The sequence below is a fragment of the Athene cunicularia genome, assembly GCF_003259725.1.
Source record: "Athene cunicularia isolate RWA chromosome 8 unlocalized genomic scaffold, athCun1 chr8_part1, whole genome shotgun sequence".
NCBI classification, from domain to species: domain Eukaryota; kingdom Metazoa; phylum Chordata; class Aves; order Strigiformes; family Strigidae; genus Athene; species Athene cunicularia.
Window position 1 is genome coordinate 29,357,653 of NW_020799109.1, and position 17,098 is coordinate 29,374,750.

The following is a 17,098-nucleotide window of genomic DNA, read 5'->3' on the forward strand; positions in this document are numbered from 1 at the left end:
TCCTGCAGATTCTAACTGATTCTGGGCTGCTTCAGGGCTTATCAACTAATTTGGTCTCCGCATTGTGAGATAACAGTACATGGTGGTGATGCTGTTACTTTTTTAAATACTGGACTGTCCTGTTGGTTAGAAACAGTGAGGGAGGTGGTTCTTCTCCTTGAGGTTGGGGTTTTTTGAATACTTTAGACAGGCTAAAAGTGCCGTCTATAGCCAAGTAACAGTAGAGCTGACTTGCTGCTGCTTTCTTTGCAGATTATAAAATGATGGACTTCTGTGTGGAAAAAAACCCCAAAACACACCAAAAACAAAACAAAAAATCAACCCAACCCACCACCCCCCCCCCAAAAAAAAAAAAAAAACCAAAAAAACCCAACCAAACCCACCTTAAATCCTTTCTGATCTCATGTTTATCATCAGTCTTGGAGCATGGTTAAATACTTTTTTTTTTAAAAAAAAAAAAAAAAAAATCCCCAACACAGCCCTGGATTTGTACTCACATTTGTTCTAGCTAAACACAGAATTCCTTTTTTTTTTTTTTTCTTGTATGAGCTATTCATTCTTATCTTTAAATTCATTCACCTTTATTTTACTCTTTTTTTTTTTTTTTTCCCTGAGTAAAAGAGGTCAGTAATGGAATGAGAATCAGTTTTCAGAGAGAAGCTAGATCCATGTTAAAAGCAAGTTTTAAATTTTGTTTAGTTTTGTTTTTGCAGGGAGGAGAGTCACCTTGTGAGAGTTACACCAGGTATTTTTGTTCCCTTAACTTGTAAATGCCAAATATGGAATACAGCCACTACAAGGCTATGTATCAAATTCAGACTAATTTTTAGAGGATGCTGGATTTTGTTACTTAGTTTCTTTACTGGTAGTTTGAACTCAGATTTGTATAGAATTTGCTTGAGGATCATCTGTGTTTTTAAAGCAGGGATGTTAGAGGCTTGTTTGAGAACATGGAATCATAGAAAACAGTTATTCTGGAAAATTCTTTACTCCCTTCAGTCTATTATTTAAAGTAACTAAGCATAATGTGCTGAACTTTTTTTAAACTGTGAAATAAGGGGTACTGTATCATTTCACTAGTAACTGCAAAGGCAAATGCTGTTTTTTAAATTAGGATTATCATCAGGTGTTCAGAGAGTAACTGGTGCTCTAAGGTGTTTAGATAGAAATGTAACACTGCCTGGAACATTCTTGGTGAGAGCACTTGTTAAAACATGTGAGCAAGCTGTCTCCAAGGCATACACATCCCTCTTTCTTGTGCAAGCTGTTTTGTGTGATGTTTGTTTACCCACAGCTATATTAAGGACTTACTGCAGTTCTCAGTGTGTGACACAGCTATGATTAGCTACTGTGGAAAAAAATGCAACAAAACGTGTCATCTGAGCTGCTGAAGTCCTGCCACAATTAGGTCAGTGAAAAAGATGTATCCCAAATTTATGCAAGCCATCTGGGCTTGGATTTGTGAATGAAGGGGTCTTACAATACAAGTGTGTGAGTTTGCCAGGTTGCCAGAGAGAAGACATTAATGTTTTTCATAGAGCATTGTTGTAAAGATTCACTTGGGCTTGTGGAAGCCTTGTTCACAGAAAGTTGCTTTTAAACCATGATCTAGTCAGCATACTTAGCTCTGTGTTTTGGTAGAAGCAAGAATAGACATTATAAAGAAATAACATGGAAATAAGGGGCTCTTATATTGCATACCAGTATTCCATGTTTGCTGGAGAAAAGCTGCTGGACTGTGATCCTGAAAACAGATGTTAAAACCACTACTTCAGCACAGTGTCCATCAGAAACACCTGCTGCAAATAAGCCACAGCATAACCACAAACTGCAAGCTTTCACAGAGCCCTTGTTGCTTCTACACTCCCTTCTCTTTCCTGTATGAGACAAACCTATGGAGAAATGTTGCAATGTCAGCTATTCTAGAAGATGCAAAATCCTGGACTCTATTAAGAGTTAATCTTTAAGTAATCTTCCACTAGAGGTGTGGTGTGCAAGAGGAGGTTGGTGGATCTGTATTTCTGTGTAGTTTGGGTGGGTTGGTGGGGTTTTTTTTTTCCTCTTCCTCATGCAGCGCAAGTCTCTAGGCTCAAGCCAAACTAGCAGTGTAAGCCTGTCATCAACTTAATGAGTCCAAAGTCCTTGAGGGTACCTTTATATTATTCCTTTTTATCCAAAGAGAAAGCTGTGATATATGCAGACTTCTCCCTGTGTTGGAGGTACTGGGGAGGCTGTCGGCTGTTACCAGAGATGCCCTTAGCACACAGAGCAGCTTTCCACACTACAATATACATGTAAAATTAGTAACAAACCCTATAGCATTATTGTCTTCAGATTCCTGCAGTGATTTCCACATGTCAGTGTGACTCCTCTGCTCTTTCTTCGACCTCTTTTCAATATGCCTGTATATGGTGGACAAGAGAATTGCCCAGCCTCTGGGTACTCTATCTGAAGCAGTTGGCTTTGTTGGGAATAGAATCGCCAGCTGGACACAGGTGCTGCCTGAGGATTTGTTTTGGGACTTCGCTGGTAGGGATCAGCTTGTGTGGTTGAATGTTCCCTGACATGGTCTTCTCAATGCCAGAGAACTTGATGACGAGCATACATGGGATGTGAACATTCAGATGGGTGATAGGATTGTACAAGGAGTACTCTTGCAGGAGCCAGGGTTGTATGTAAGGCCTCTGTACTGCTCTAACCCTGCCAGCCTGCTGATCTTCTGTTAGACCTGAACAAAACACTGATAAAATGGAGAGACAGTTTATTGCCTACCTGTAGGGGAATTGGCTCGGTGTATGTTTTAATAGATTTGACTGGAACAACTCTCTAGTAAGTATATACTACCCTTTTGTAACATCAGAGATAAGTTTCTGATGTATTTCAGTTTTTTTCCTTTTCTATCACAGGAACATGGCATGCTGGTGGGATTCTCAGCAGCCAAAACGTGGAGGTTTTTTTCCTGAAAAGTTTTCAAGCCTATCCAGACTATTTCAGGTTGGGCCAAGCTGGGAGAGATTGCATTGTTTTATTTCAGCTGTCCCAGATGGCTTGTGTGAGTTTGGCTGCAAGGGTTTTGTACAATCTGCCATAAAGGCAGGAACTGTTTTCAGAACTCAAACTGGAGTTTAATCCGATATTGTGCTGGTATCTATCTCTCTAGAGTTAGCTAAATTACAATATAACTTAGCAGCAGCTTTGTGTAATCCCATGCTGCAGATACCCAGAGGTTCAGGGTGGTGATTAATTCCCAGTTCTGTTGAAAACAGACTACTGCTATATGAAAATATTATAATTCATAACAAGTCAGAAGAAATTTTCAAAGAATGGTTTCAGCTGCTTGCAGCTGGATTTGTATCCATTATTTTACCGCATGGGAAATAAGGGGGGGGCTACTGCTCTGTACTGTCACTCTCCTGTAGCCTGACAGAAGGACACTGTGTATGCTTTTCTTCTGTCTTGGAGAGCATGGGGACCTTTGCTCAGACCTGATGGAAGGGCACTCAGTGCAGTGGAAGCCAAAGGACCTCATTTGGGTGTACAAAGCTACTGCTGGAGCTAGATTGTATGCTAGGCTCCATGTTGCTGTGTGTGAGCTGGAGGTGGTGCTTTGTACATTCGCATGGCAAATCCCTGACCCCAGGAAGGCATGGCTCCGCTGCTCTGGGTTTCACCAGCAGCTCTACTACTGGGAAGAGTGGAGCAGGTCTGGCGTCGGGTGGTGCTGCACTGATGTCCAGTGTCTGGTGAATACAGGCAGCCTCAGAAAAGGAGTCTGTCACAGTAAGAGCAGAAGAGAGCTTATGCTCTCAAATATAAGGGCTTCTATTCTTTCCACACTTACTTTATACACCTTTAGTTGCTTGCACAGTGATTTGTTTTGACCACACTTGCTTGCTGTTGTCAGTGTATGTAGCCAGCTGTCTGGTGAGGATGCTTGGTACACTCTTTGGCCCATGTGTTAACAGGAGCAGAAAGGCATAGACAGTGGACAGCCACCTAAAAGTTACCAGACGGAAATCCCTCTGTAAGCTTCACATGATTTCACCTCTAAATGTCTGGGCTCTTATTTTAGGCTTGTATTCTAGCTTGTTTTTTTTAATAAAGCATTGTTTTATGTAATTAAAAAACATTGATTACATGCAGTCACCAGCTGTGCCAGCCACAATTTTACAGCAAACAGAATTCTGTGACAGATACATTCTGATGGATTGGTCATATTTGCCTCTAATAATCCATCAGGCTCTATCTTTCTTGTTACAGTTTGATAGCTTTTGTATTTACTGTAATGCTAAAGTAGAATTGAAGAAAAGCCTTATGGACAGTTATCCTGTTAATTTGGTCGTATTTTAAGTATGTTTGTATTTCTGTGGCCATGAGTTCTGTTAAATTATTATTTATTATTCTAAGAAGTACTTCCTCTTGCTTAATTTAAATCTTCCATCTGATCATTTCATGAGGTACCTCCCATGTAGGTTATTAGAAGGAATGAATGCTCAAATTTCTTTTATGTTTTCTGCTCATCACTTAATGAATTAATATCCTCTGTTTTTCAATCCGATCAGTTTCAAGCTGTACAGTTTTAGGTGATTTCACATGCCTTCCTGTGGAAATCACTGCATACCTCCTGTGCTACCAGCGGTGACTTTCCATATGCCCATCAACAGCTGAAGTGGCCAAAAGTTGGTGCTGTCATGGGATGTTTGGAGTCTTTTTTTCCCTGTATGTGTTACTGTTTGTATTTATCAGCCTTTACTTTCTGCTTTGTACTGTGTAAAAGTACTAGGGTTTTGGTGGTGTTTTTTTTGTTGGTTTTTTTTTGGGGGGGTGGCAAAAAAAATACCTGAAAAAGAAAGCAGCAAGATTTGGCAAAACTTTGCACATTCACATGGGAGCAGGTATATACCAAAGTGAATGATACAAAAACATGTCTGAGAACAACAGTTAGTTCAAGGGCCATGTACAGTGGCAGTTTTCTCTGGAATAATAATCACAGTATACTGTTGGATTTTTTTGTATTATCCTCTAATTGGAGAGTGATAGATTTAAAACACTTTCAGTCCTGAGAATTTTACCTGTTTGCTTAGATATTTGAAGAGAATTGTAGTTGAAGGCTTCACGTCTTTGATGGTGTCCCTTTGTCATTAATTTTTCTTGTCATTAGATTTTTATTTATATATAAAGAAAAAGACATCCAGTGCAGTTCTGTAAAAGAAAAGCCTTAAATGATTTTTTTTCTTGTAGCATGAACAGAACTAATTTGACAGCAATTACAGTGCCAGGGCTGAGTAGGGTGGTACAGAGCGATTCTAATCCTTTCAAACAGCATCACTTTACTTTCAGTGGCAAAACAACAATGTCCAGAGCAAAATGGGTGTGATATTTCTTGTGGGTGATACAGCCCCCAGTAACTGTAGAATGCCTTTTTTTTTTTTTTTGTGGCTCTGTACAAACATATCTGAGAACAAAGAGGAGAGATGGGTGGATGACAGGCTGACTAGCTCAAGGTCACACAGGGTATTGTCCCAGAGGGAGCATCCCAGGAATACTGTAACAGCTCACATAGAAAGCTAACTCATCTCTAACCTCCCATGCTTCTTTACAAGGAAAAAATGCTGGAGCTGAAATAAAAAGTACTATGTTGTATGCATAGTAAAATTTTAAAAAAGCAAATATGGAAGGCAGGAGTTTGATTTGGATGTTTAGGATTTCTTGTAAAAATCCCAAGAATGCTTTAAATAGAATTTAAAATGAAATCTTATAAAGCCTTGAATTCTCATGTCAAAACTAAAGACAGATCCAGAGGGGGGGGGAAAAAAAAAAAAAAAGGGAGGAGCATAATTTTAGCACAGCTGCCACAGAAATACACAGGACCAAGCTCTGCCCACAATTGCCTTTGGAGACAGCTAGCTCATTTCAATGCATTTGCAGGAGCCACGTGAGGAAAATATCTGGCATGCTGTTACTAATTTCATTGATGGAAGATGAGATAAATGTTAATGAATATAAACAGCCATTAAATGTAGACTTACCAGTTAAATAACTGTGCTGACTAAACTAATATACAAAAAGGTACTCTGTAGTCGGGATGCCATTCAGCTGGAATGATAATTTCTGAAAGGCAGTTTCTGCAAATTTATCATTTTATTAATGCTACCTGAAAAACCTTCTGTTTAAATCTAAGGTGTGAGCCTGCAGACCTGTTTTCTTCATGTCAAGGTCATTTCTACCCCTCTTTTCTGCTGCTCACTGCTTCCTTGGCAGTGCTGATCAAAGCGTTTGAGGCATACCCGGTGAGCAGCCCTTCATTATTTCAGCTAGGACCAGTTTTTGGATCCAGCACGCTGCATGGCCTCATAAACAGCTGTGCAGCTCAGGTGAGGAATAGGAGTGATTGAGGCTTGGAGGATATAGGAAGGACCTAACCCTGAAGTGAAGTAACGTGCAGTTAATTCATGCTGCCGCCTTGTGGCTCCTGCTTAAAAACATTTTAAAATACTGAAAAGTGACAAAGTAATCAGAATCTATCATGCAACAGTAGGAAATACTGAAGCTTTTCTTTAAACAGCCAGTGACAGAAGATTTTTGCGTGTTGTCTTAGGGGTTACTGTTCCCTTTGAAATCATAAAGTAGGTTGCAGTTTTATTCTTTAGCATTTCATGGTAGTGTGAATTAAAAGGTGGAGGTGCACAGTTTCTGTTTATATATATGATGTCTGTTCTTCATAGTAAGATGTGTAGTATCACAGAAGATATAATGTGAAGTTATAGACATGTTTATGAATTTTAAAAAATTCATAAACAGAAGATGTCATTTAACATGGAAGTTTATTTATAGTGTTTGTTTATTAAGTAAACCTGGAGGATAAGTAAAATCGAGGATGAGAAGTCTCACCAAAGTCTGCTGAAAACTGTGTCTGCCCCAGCGTCATAAAAGAAGAAATGATGAGTTTGCTTTCAACAGTCAGAACTTGAACATGAAGCTGCTGAACAGCAGGATATTTCGAACTGAGCTTAACACCTCTTTGGCAGCTCTTGCATTTCATTTGACCTTGCTTTTGAACAGCTGTAGGTTTGTTTTTTGGGGGGTGGGGGGTGTGGGGGGTGTGTTCCCTCCCTGGAGCTAGGATTGCTCATGCTACTACCTCAAATTTCTTCTCTGTCTGTGGATGACTCCACCCGATTCCCTTATTCACTGAGGTCCCTGTTGCAGACACAAGCAGGGACTCCAGGAGGCAATGCTTCCTGGCAGCTCCACGTGCTTATCCAAATCTTTTTTTCCGGGCACTCTGAGACTATACAAAAGGTTACCACTTAGCTGTTGTCATTTGCCACTTACAAAGTCTCATATAATGTCTGACAGGTGGTGTGTTGTACCGTGCTGGATAGCTTGCACCCAGGTTTCTATCTCAGTATTACAGTTTGGTTTCTTTCAGGTTGCCTAACTCGGGGCTTGCTGCTTGAGCAAAGCGAGCGATCTTTTGGTGACGGTGACCTAAAGTGCCTCTACTAAATGAATAACTACAATTCTCCCTTTGTAACTGTGGGATTAGTTTATATCTCTAAGCCTGCAGGACAAATACTCTTTGCTTCGTCACGATCCCTTAACCTAAGAAATATACTTGTTATGACTGTGACAACCCTTCCTTTCAAGTAGTCCTGGTAAGCAAGACATATGAGTAGGTCAGCACTTTCCTTGGTCCTCCTCATACTATTAATGTATATGTGGAATAGTTCTGGGAACAGAAAGACCTATTGAAAAAATGTTAAGAAGGCCAAAATGTTTAATTCTTTATTTTTTCATGCTAGTCGTTGTTAAAAGTTCAAGAAGAAGAAGTGATGACTAGCACTGCTGCTAGTAATGACAGAGATATCTCTGCTTAGAATAGAGGGGAAAAAAACATTCAGGAGGGCTTTGGGAAAACCAGGTGGTCTCAAGTTGTCTGGGTGTCAGGAATTTAATAAAAAGCTAAGTGATTTGAGAATAATTTGTGATGATTTTGTGACAAATTATGGTGGATAGGTAAGGAACCTGGCTGCCATAAAAATTGTGCAGTACCTGTCTCTAGAAGGAAGAGAAAGAGGACCTGGGTAATTACAGATGTGTTTAACGTTCATTTACGGAAGAAAATAGGAAACAGAGGCAGTCTAGAAGATGCCTGACAAGTCAACCATGCAGGTTTTTTGAGGAAAGTAATCTCAAACCAAAGTAAAATCATCCTATGACAAGATTAAAAGGTCTTATTGCTAGGGGAGAGGCAGTATGTGACAAATACCAAGTCTTTTTGGCATAGTCATACCTAATGTGACCCTAGATGAAACATGATGCTACTGGGGGCAGGGGGAAATGTGTTTTTAGGTGCTTGTTCCAGGAACATGTCTTTCAATCTTGGATGATGAATAGGAAATGTAATAACACAGTTTCATATATTTATTAACAAACTAGTACAAATTTGAAGAAACTGTAGGCTATTGGGAGAGGGATAGGGCTGGGATTCAAACCTTGATGAATGGAGAAATGGTCATGGAAAAACTAGGATGCCATACAATAAAGATAAATGCAAGCTGCTCTATTTAGGAGGAAAAAACCTCAGCTCTATAGACAGCAGCAGACGACCGGCTGTTCTGACAGCAGAAACTGCTGGTGTTTATACTGGGTCACAAGCTAAACAAGAGTCAACAAACTTGTCCTATTGTGAAAAAGCACATACCATGCTGGGGTGTAAAGAGTCATGCAGACAGCAAAACACATGTTGCTGTCTCTCCGTTCTGCTCAGCGTGGTGTGGTCTCAGCTACAATACCTCATTTGGGGGTTTGGAGCTGTGCCCTTGAAGAGACCCTGCATGCTGCATTAATTTTCAGTCTGTGCTTCTGGACCAGCAGTGAGCAGCGCTGTGCACTTGCTGCCTCGTGACTTGGGTGTGAAATGATTCTCTTTGGTACTGAAAAGCCATTTCCTCCTGTCTGTGAGCAGGGAAGGCAGAGGCTGATGTGAGAGAGTTGACTGGGTGAACAAATTGGGTTCTCTTTTTGGTGTCACTTGTGGTGTCCTAAGGCTCAATTCCTGGCCTGTGCAGAGTTGACTTGTTATGCCAGTTCATTTTACATTTGACCACTCCATCTTCCCTCGTAGGTGTTGATGTTTTCCAAGAGAGAGAGAGATACTGATATTCAGGTAGTTGTTAAAGTCTTGTTTTGTTTTGTTTGTTGGTGTTGGTTTTTCTGGTGTTGTTTGTTGTTTTTTTTGGGTTTGTTTTTTTGTTTTGGTTTGGTTTGGTTTTGTTTTTTACTTAATCTTATTGCATATTTCTCTCAGATTTAATTTTACAGACCTAGAAGATGATTGTTTCCAATACTGGATTTTTTTTAAGAGCAGAGGAGCTGTTTACATTGTACCTGTGTTGCAGATTCTGAGTGCTGCCTGAAGCCCATGGGACTCCTGGCTTTGTAGGCTTTGACTCCTGCCCTTGTAGGCAGTCTGAGCTCAGGATCATCTGGATCAACTTGACTTGCCCATGCAGCTGTGGGGGCTGAGGAACATTTCTTCTGCTCTCAGGCAAATAATGTATTGAAAAGGATGATGGAAGATCCTGAAATATAGTGCTCTCTCTGTGGGTCACCTTGTTTAGACATCTTGAGTCATGCATGAACTGCAAGCAGGATATGCACACCTCTGCTAATAAATACAGCTTTATGGCTTTAGCACACAGTGAGGACAGGTAGACTTTAACAAGGTGCTAGACTAAGTGTTAGTACAAGCCACTAGTCTAGGCATTAGTATGCTTTAGCCCTCTACCCTAAGACATCCAAAGAGACTTTGCTGGCCCCATAGACATCGCCAGGAGCAGAAAGGTTGCTCTCCAATGCTCCCTGCAGCAGATCCTTAATGTTGCTCAGTTTGTGCCTTCTGCCTCCAAGAGCATTTCCTATAGAATTTTCAATATTGATTTTTTTCCCCTTGAATCTTTGAACTACTGATTTTTTCTGATGCAACAATCCTGTAACTTTGTCTTACCTGGCATAGCTCTGGCATTGGCAATTTCTTCTGCCTATTTTAGGGAGCTGGGCTGCATTGAAATCAAACATTGGGCCCTCAGACACTGCTGACCCCCTTTGAGAGGTGGTGAAAGGTTACAGAGAGGATTACACTATCCCCAGTCTTGCAGGTAGTGTTGATGAAGGCTAAGCAGGTAGCAGTGTCAATGTCATGCAGGTGATGGGCTAGGCTGGCAGGGAGGGAGGAGGGTAAGAGCAACCTCAAGCACCACAGCCAGCCCCATCTCACCACCAGCATTCATTCTGGGGGGTGTGCTGCCTGCCTTCCTAGGGGACAGACCTTCCCAACTCATGCCTACTTAGAAGAGACTTTCTGCTGTCTCACAACACAGCTCTAGGTTTTGCTGGGGTGCAGGGATAGAAATCCAAGAGGAATTAACATGCAGGTACTTAGAGCTGGCATATGGTTTTCCAGGCATGGAAGACAGTTCTCAGGGACAAAATGGCTGGACTGCATTTAAATATCTTGGCCAGTGTTGTGAGAGCCTGGGCACTGGAGAGGGATGACTTGGTTCTTTGGCCTCTTGTTCTTTGCCAAATGGTACTCGGGTCACACCAACTTCCACAGAGGGTAAAGACACACACATCTCCTCTCCAAGTGCACCACTCTCTAAATAGAAGCTCAGCAGTTTTCCCAGATGTTAGTTTAAAAATGCAAGGGCTAAACAAACAGCAACAGATGGGAAGTCCCCTGTTGTTGCACACCACAAAGCCAGAATAAAACTCCAAAACACATTTTGCAGAGTTGCTGCTCACAGCGGGTTGGTTTGGGTGAGCGGTGAGCTACAGCTGAAGAAAATGAGAGAGCAGCAGGAATGTTGTTATATCCTTCTCAGCTGTGATTAGGAAGGAGCATTGGAAGGTGATGGCTCACCTCTGAGCTCTGTGTGTTGCTGCTGCAGCAAGGGTAAATGCAGACGTAATAGCAGGGGCTTTTAAGACTTTTTTCCTCCAGAAATGCTTTGCCAAGAGTGTTGCTCTCAGGGGCATTAACCTCTCTCTCTCTCTCTCTCTCTCTCTCTCTCTCTCTCTCCCTCCCCTAAAGTAATCTCAAGAGTCCTTTCCCAAAAGAGTTTTCTGTTATGTCATGTTTTAGCAAGAAAGACCTTTTCTGGAGAAAATGCTTTCTCTCAGGAGATTAATCTGTTTTGCAGGGCTTTTCCTTGTATGTTTCAAAAACTCATTTCTGTCTCCATTTGTCTGAAAACAACACTTAAGATCAGTTGTAGCCCCTAGCCTGTTGTTCCCCTGTGATGGGGTAGTCTCCCTTACCTCCCAGGCTGGACTTCACTTGCACAGAAGTTATGATACAACTGTCTGTGGTTGATGCCTTTGTTCAGTTCTGCCTGTAGCTTGGACTCTGCTTTCAGACATTCCCAGCCCTAGGTCACCATCCTTTCTGGAAGTCTCATCCCCTGCTGCTTTCAGATAGGTGTCCAGGAACATGGACCCAGGATCAGGGACTAGTGGAGCCAGGGGTGACAGAAGCATCCACAATGCAGTCCTTTTTCTCTTTGCTTCCCCCATGGGAGTGAATTTGGCTTTTCTACCACTTGCAAGCCCAGTTTAGCCAATTAAGGGCTTTCCCAGAGTCCCAGGATCATAAAGCCAGACAAGTAGCAGAATTGTGCTGTTTCCCACCAGTGTCGCTGTGTGATGGTTTTTGGAGCTAAAAGACCTCTTAGGGTGGGGGGTGTCTGAAAAACACCTGAGTGACTAGTTCCAGGACTTTTATTTCCAAGGCTGGGTATTTCTGGATTCATGACTGCATTTAAGTAGGGCAGAATATGTGTGTTTGAGGGGAAGGGGAGGAAAATGTCATGGGCAGGCAGACTGCTAGTGAAGCTGTCTGCATCTGCAGGGACCCAGGGTTCCTGAGGTGGATCCAAGCCATCAGATTTTCCAACCAGGAGGTGCTGCTAATTTCAGTAATGGCACTATCCCAGCCGCCTGTTTTGAAAGTTGCTTAGCTTTTGTTTATGCACAAGGGACTCGTGTCTTGTGAGCATACCATCCACCACAGGAGATGTCTCTGTGGGCAGAGGGCCAGTGCTTACACCATCCTGCATGGCTGTGAATGAATTTGCCCTTTATTCATTGCTCTCCACCCGTGCTGAGCCTACAGCCCTGCTCTTCTCACAGGCATATGTAGATGCTGCCACTTGCAGCACTCATTCAGCCAGGCTTCCAGACCCTGGTGCCTCTAATCCCAGACAAAACTCAGGCCGTGAAGTAGGAAACACAGGACCTTTATTTTTAGCCTGGAAAACCTCAGTGGTGGTTCTGTGCTGGGCAATGAATATGCAGCTACTGGAGTTCTTAACAAAGCTGGGTGAATAGCAGCGTTTGTCATTAGCGCTGAACACACACTCTCCCATTGGATCTGCAGCCTTCACTGCAGCTTTTCACAGTTACATAAATATGGCCTATTTTCCCCTCACGAATTAACATTTTGCTTGCTAAGTTTAGGCGTTCGCACATGTACAAAACAAACCCTCTGATTTTTCACACGCAGCTGGAAGTCCTGGCTCCTGGAGAAGCTGTCCCTGCCTGTATAAAGACTTCACAGTGATGATGGACAGTGGCGCTGATGGTGTCCCCTCACAAGTGGCATGATCCTGCAAAGTTCTGGACACCACACTGCACGTCGTTTGAGGTGCCTTGTCCTTTCTACCCCTGGGAAAGTCAGACCCCAGCTGTGTGGGTGTGAGGGTGATGGAGGATCTGCTGCCCTGGCAGGCTGCATGGCGTCCTGGAGACTGGAAGGTTGGCTGCTTGCTTGGGGCATGGAGCAGATGGCTTCTCACTCCCCAGAAGACACAGATGTGGGTATTATTTTCCCTAAAGATGGTTCATGACCGCCCCCCTGAATTTATTGGGAGATTGCACTGCAGTATATCTGCATTAGAAACAGCCCTGTAGAGAATGGATGTCACTTGGAAATCTCCCAGTCCTGGGATGTAAGAAAGCTATCTCGCATCCCCTGAGACTCTGGGCGGCTTTGTTCGTGATGTAATGCAGATGCACAGGGCTGGAAAACAGATGCCTGCTCCCCACCTTGCAGCGATATTACTCCCTACTTCAGCAGCCTAAAGGGATCCAGCTCCACAGTGCCACTGGGGTCTCTCTGCAGTGGGGAAATAGTCAGGATCTTGACACAGCACCAAATCTCAGCTTCTTACTCCTCCTGTGGTGAGAATAAGGTTATAGGTCTTGAAACTATCATCCCCTGGGCCAGTGTATCTGCTGCTACAGTCAGATAAGCCATCCATAGCCATGGATCCACAGTGAGACCTTTTCTATTCTAGGGCTGACGACATGTTGTGACTTGAAATATGTTCTGACAGCTTCTGGTAGTGACCTGTGAGGGAGATGTTTCCTGGAGCTGGGCACCAATGTCCTGAGGCCAGCTGAGCCAGGCAGGCAGTTGGGGTGCTGGATTCTGGCTCAGTAGGACTGGGTCCTATCCTGCACTGCTGTAGACACGTGTGTGTGATCTCAGGTGAGTCTTGAAGATCTGTTACTGAATATAGTCACTTAGAGATACAGGCGAACCTGGAAAGATGGTGTACTCAGGTTAACTGCTGTGGAGGGTATTGACCTGGAAACTTCCTGCACTTGTAATTCTGTGCATCACACCCATTGATTTTTGTTACCAGCAGCCCTTCGGCTGATATCCCTGTGTCTCTGAAATCACCAGTGGGAAACCTCAGAGTAGGGAGCTGTGGTAAATGGGTGACTGGGGGGTTTCAGGGGGGTTTCAGTCTTATCCTGAAACATCTGACTTCACTTTCATTTTAATCCTTCTGATCAAACTGAGCACCCCAGGCAAGACCCATCCCTCTGAGTTATAAACCACTAGGTCAGAAGAGGGAAAGAGGTTTGGGATCTTTTAAAAAGCTGAAAAAGGCATAAGGCATAAAGCTCTTACTTCCTTTCAAAGGGGGCCACGCTTCTGAGCATGTGATGCTTTAGAAAAGCACATTGTAAAAATCTGTGGAGTGAGGAATTGGTGCCCCTTTCGGGAGGATTATGGCCTGATCTCTGAATCCCTGGTGTTTTGGGTCTGTCATTGCAGCAGATCAGCAGAGTGTCAGGGACTGCAGGCAGCTCTCACACAGCTTTCTCCGCAACACACAAGGGGGAGGTGTTATGGCTGGAGCGTCTTTCCACACCCTCCAACACCCCTGCCAGACCTTTGGACCTGCATCAGCACGTCCTGGATAATGGGAATGAGAGGGGGAGGCTGAGCTTTACACAATGCTCGTGCTTTGGGTGTGTGCAACCCGCTTTCTGTCCATCTTGACGCAATGCCATGTTTAAAAGCTCTGGGCCAGACTAGCCCTATGCCATCCCTCAGCACAGCTGAGGAGGACTGGGGTTGTGGTTATGTTTGGAGGAAGAAAGAAGTCATCAAGGAAAAGATGAACTCTATCACCACAATCCTTTCCTGCCCTCTAGGTAAAGGTAAACAAAGATAATAGAGCCCCTAGTGCCCAGACAGTAGTTTTCCTTGCTCCGATGGTTCATGAGGTCCTAAACTCTTCCCTGTCCCTTTTCCTTACCATGCCCCCAACCAGCAGCAGATGCTGGCGAGTTCTCCACAGGCAGCAGCCAGCCTGCGGCAATAATGAGAGCAAGTCAGGCAGTGGCATCCTATACAAGCCTCTGTCTGCTCTGCGTGTGTGCATCTGCGAGAGCGCGCGCTCTCGCTCTCCCTTCTCCCCCTTCCCTCTCTTTCGTAACCCCCCTCCTTCCACCAGCTCTTGTTCATTCCGTGAGATGCAGGGCTAGGGAGCCAGGAAAATTGGCACAGTGCTGCTGCTCCTCCAGAGATAACTGTGCCCAGGCTGGGTCCTTCACCCTCCCCGATGCACTGGGAGCCTGCAGATACTGTTCCTCAGGGTCCCAGCCAGCCATGTCCATCAAGCACCAAAAGCCATGTAGCTACCACCCTGCTGCCAGCTGCAAGACAGGTAAGAGCTAGGAGGGCCTTGGTGGGTGATGAAAGGCCCTGTGGTCCTTCGCTTGGTTACAAGTCCCTGGGGGAGGGATTTTTACTTGCTCCTGACCCAGTTTTCTGGGGAAAAGGATGGCTCCACAGGCAAAGCAGGAGGGGAAGGATGCTGCTCAGATGTCACCCCTGTTAATGGCCTGGCAGTGCTTCTCCCAGTGCATTGATCTTCCTGTGGTGTCTTATGAATGGTCAAAGACACACAGACATTGCTTCTAATTAGCAGGTGGGGCAAGAGAGCTGTGTATTTCTTACATTAAGCCTGGCCCAGCCCTGGCTGGGCTGATACAGGAGCAGGACTGGTTCTGGAGTGATCTCCATTTCAATAGGATTAGCGGTGGGCCTTTGATGCTGGGACAAAACATCCGTCTGTGCTGGTGCCTGCAGCTCAGGATCTTCACTATCTTTTCAGTTTTTCCCTCCCTTCGCTATTGTTGTTATTTTAAAATGGTGGATTGTATTTCCTTTGAATATTTGGCTATTTGTGACATTGTGACTAACAACCGGGCTGAATGCTGGTGCTGAGCTAGTTTAAAAATAAGACTAATTGGTGCAAAAGGAGAATGTGTTGGAGAGAACTGCATACAGCAGAGACTGTAGCGAAAACTTGCAGATGGCAGGAGTGTGTGCACTCTCTGAGGGAAGAACTGAGGGCTAACTGGAGGGGCTCATTTTCCTGCAGCCCCAACTGTGGAGCTGCTGTACCTCATGGGGGTCCCAGCAGGGGCAAGGGCTGTCTTTTTGCCATTTGATTGGTTGGGGGAATAAGCTGGTAGTTTGGCACAGCTCAGAAATACAAGAGACCTGTTGTTCTGGCATCTTCTCTCTGTGGCTGATTATCACTGCACCCAGTCCTGGAGGAATGCAGTTGCATCTGGGGAGCATACACATTGCACAGAGGGCTGTGCTCTCACTGTCCTATTGTGCTGCCCTTCTCTGAGACTTGCTTGTTCCTGCAGCCCCAGGCTCCTCCGAAGTAGCACTGTCGGCGCTGGCAGGACAAGCCTGGCCTCTTGCCCTGCAGCCCTTCCATGCAGCTCTGGAGACGTAGCCCAGTTCTTAGCGCTTGACTGGTGCAGGCGTTGGCAGATCTCAGTGTGCATCTCTATCCAGACTGGCAGGACACAGACAATGATTGCAGGCCAGTCTCCCGAGGAGAGATTGGTGCTGGATGCAGCAGACATTGTTATAAAAGAACCACCGCCTGCTGGAGAAAGAGGATGAGCCCATCTAACTCACTTCATTTATGTTTTAATTAAGGCTAGAGCAGCAGCCTCCAGAGATGAAAGAGAAATCCCAGCTCACCCATGCGGTTAACTCTGTTTGTATTCCATTGTACAAATATCCATTCAACTGTTCATGTGTCTAAAGTTAAGCACGTGCCTAGGTGTTTTGCTGCAGTAGGAATGACCTCTCAGTGCCACGTTGTGTATCTGTATAGTGGTTAATAGCCCCAGGAAATCCTTGCTGTGGGACCTGTATGCCCTGTATGCCCAAGTCTTTGAAATAGCAGTGATAAGAGCAAAGAAGCATAGACCTTGTCCATCATAAATGGATTTGTGACTGCAACCCCGAGATCTTGGGGCTGATTTCTAACACTCAGTAAATGTTTGCAGTGTTCAGCTCACAAAATGCAGGCTGCTTGCTAGCACCTGGAATGGTCTCTCAGCAGAAAATTAACCCCATCTGTCAGCCCGCCTCACTCCCTGGACCGAGTCGACCATCAGTTCTCAGTCAAAACGTACAAGGGATGGAGCATCTGCGGTAGCGGATCTTTGCAGAGCTCTGTCTGTCAGGGTGGATCTGTCTCTGCTTCCCAGCCATACACACCAACTGCGTTACAGACGCTGCCATATTGAGAGCAGCAGCAATGCTGAAAGCTGGGAGGACTCCAAGGCTGCACAGAGCAGCTCTGTGTCAACTCCAATCCTTTCTGCCTCCCTGCTCCACACTAACAGCATCCTCTCCAACGCACATGCCGAGGCACCGATGCGCTGCTTTACGTGTAACTGCTCCTGGGCATGGGAGCAT

The 17,098-nt window shown here is 44.3% G+C and overlaps 1 protein-coding gene across 5 annotated transcripts in view; it reads left to right on the forward strand.

Annotated features, from left to right (window-relative positions):
- The first annotated feature begins 3,619 nt into the window (after window positions 1-3,619).
- Window positions 3,620-17,098, forward strand: part of RGS8 (regulator of G protein signaling 8) — a 34,437-nt gene continuing 20,958 nt past the window's right edge. For 2 of the 5 annotated variants that reach the window (XM_026853431.1, XM_026853433.1), the window contains exon 1: window positions 14,847-15,029. In XM_026853431.1, the coding sequence (XP_026709232.1) occupies window positions 14,925-15,029 (105 nt within the window). In that variant the 5' untranslated portion in view covers window positions 14,847-14,924. Of the gene's footprint in view, window positions 3,781-9,404; window positions 9,717-12,568; window positions 12,710-13,361; window positions 13,556-14,846; window positions 15,030-17,098 lie in introns of those variants that run through there. The other 3 variants (XM_026853441.1, XM_026853435.1, XM_026853436.1) reach the window with 3 other exon arrangements.